The sequence below is a fragment of the Sinocyclocheilus anshuiensis genome, unplaced genomic scaffold, assembly GCF_001515605.1.
Source record: "Sinocyclocheilus anshuiensis isolate Anshui unplaced genomic scaffold, SAMN03320099.WGS_v1.1 C32034975, whole genome shotgun sequence".
In the NCBI taxonomy this organism is placed as follows: domain Eukaryota; kingdom Metazoa; phylum Chordata; class Actinopteri; order Cypriniformes; family Cyprinidae; genus Sinocyclocheilus; species Sinocyclocheilus anshuiensis.
The window spans coordinates 1-649 of record NW_015609500.1 but is presented as its reverse complement, the minus strand read 5'-3'; the positions used below and the strand labels follow the sequence as shown (position 1 = coordinate 649).

The 649-nt window shown below is 56.7% G+C and overlaps 1 protein-coding gene across 1 annotated transcript; it reads left to right on the top strand.

Annotated features, from left to right (window-relative positions):
* Positions 1-3: 3 nt before the first annotated feature.
* Positions 4-645, top strand: LOC107682302 (iroquois-class homeodomain protein irx-1-like; the record flags this gene model as incomplete). Its single annotated transcript, XM_016478587.1, has 1 exon — positions 4-645. A coding segment is annotated over one exon (642 nt), but the record flags the coding sequence as incomplete, so codon positions are not given.
* Between the last annotated feature and the right edge of the window lie 4 nt (positions 646-649).

Sequence of the window (649 nt, the reverse complement as noted above, 5' to 3'; positions counted from 1 at the left end):
ACCTGGTTCGCCAACGCCAGAAGAAGACTCAAGAAGGAGAACAAGGTGACATGGGGCAGAAGTAAAGAGGACGAAGAATGCAACCTTTTTGGGAGCGACAACGAGGGGGACGCCGAGAAAAACGAAGACGAGGAGGAAATAGATTTGGAGAGCATAGACATCGACAAGATCGACGACAACGACGGGGATCAAAGCAACGAGGAGGACGAGGAAAAGCGCGGGGAGCTCGAGGCCTTCGAGAAATCCAAATCCAACGCCATTTCCGGCAGCAAAGAGCCGTCGGACGGAAACAACAACAACACCAGGGTTCTGTCGCCGGGTCGCCAGGGAGGTTTTCCAGTTCCGGTTAGCAATAAGCCCAAAATATGGTCGTTAGCAGAAACCGCGACCAGTCCCGATAGCTCGCAGAAACCCACTTCACCCTCGGTTCCCGCCACTCACCCGGCCTTCCTGCCGAGCCACGGACTGTACACGTGCCAGATCGGGAAGTTCCACAACTGGACCAATGGCGCGTTTCTGGGCCAGAACTCCCTGCTGAACGTGCGATCGTTCCTGGGCGTCAATCAGCATCACCACAATCACCCGGTTCACTCGCAGCAGCAGCAGCAGCAGCAGCCCTCGTCGGGGGTGTCATCGATGGCAGCCGAGA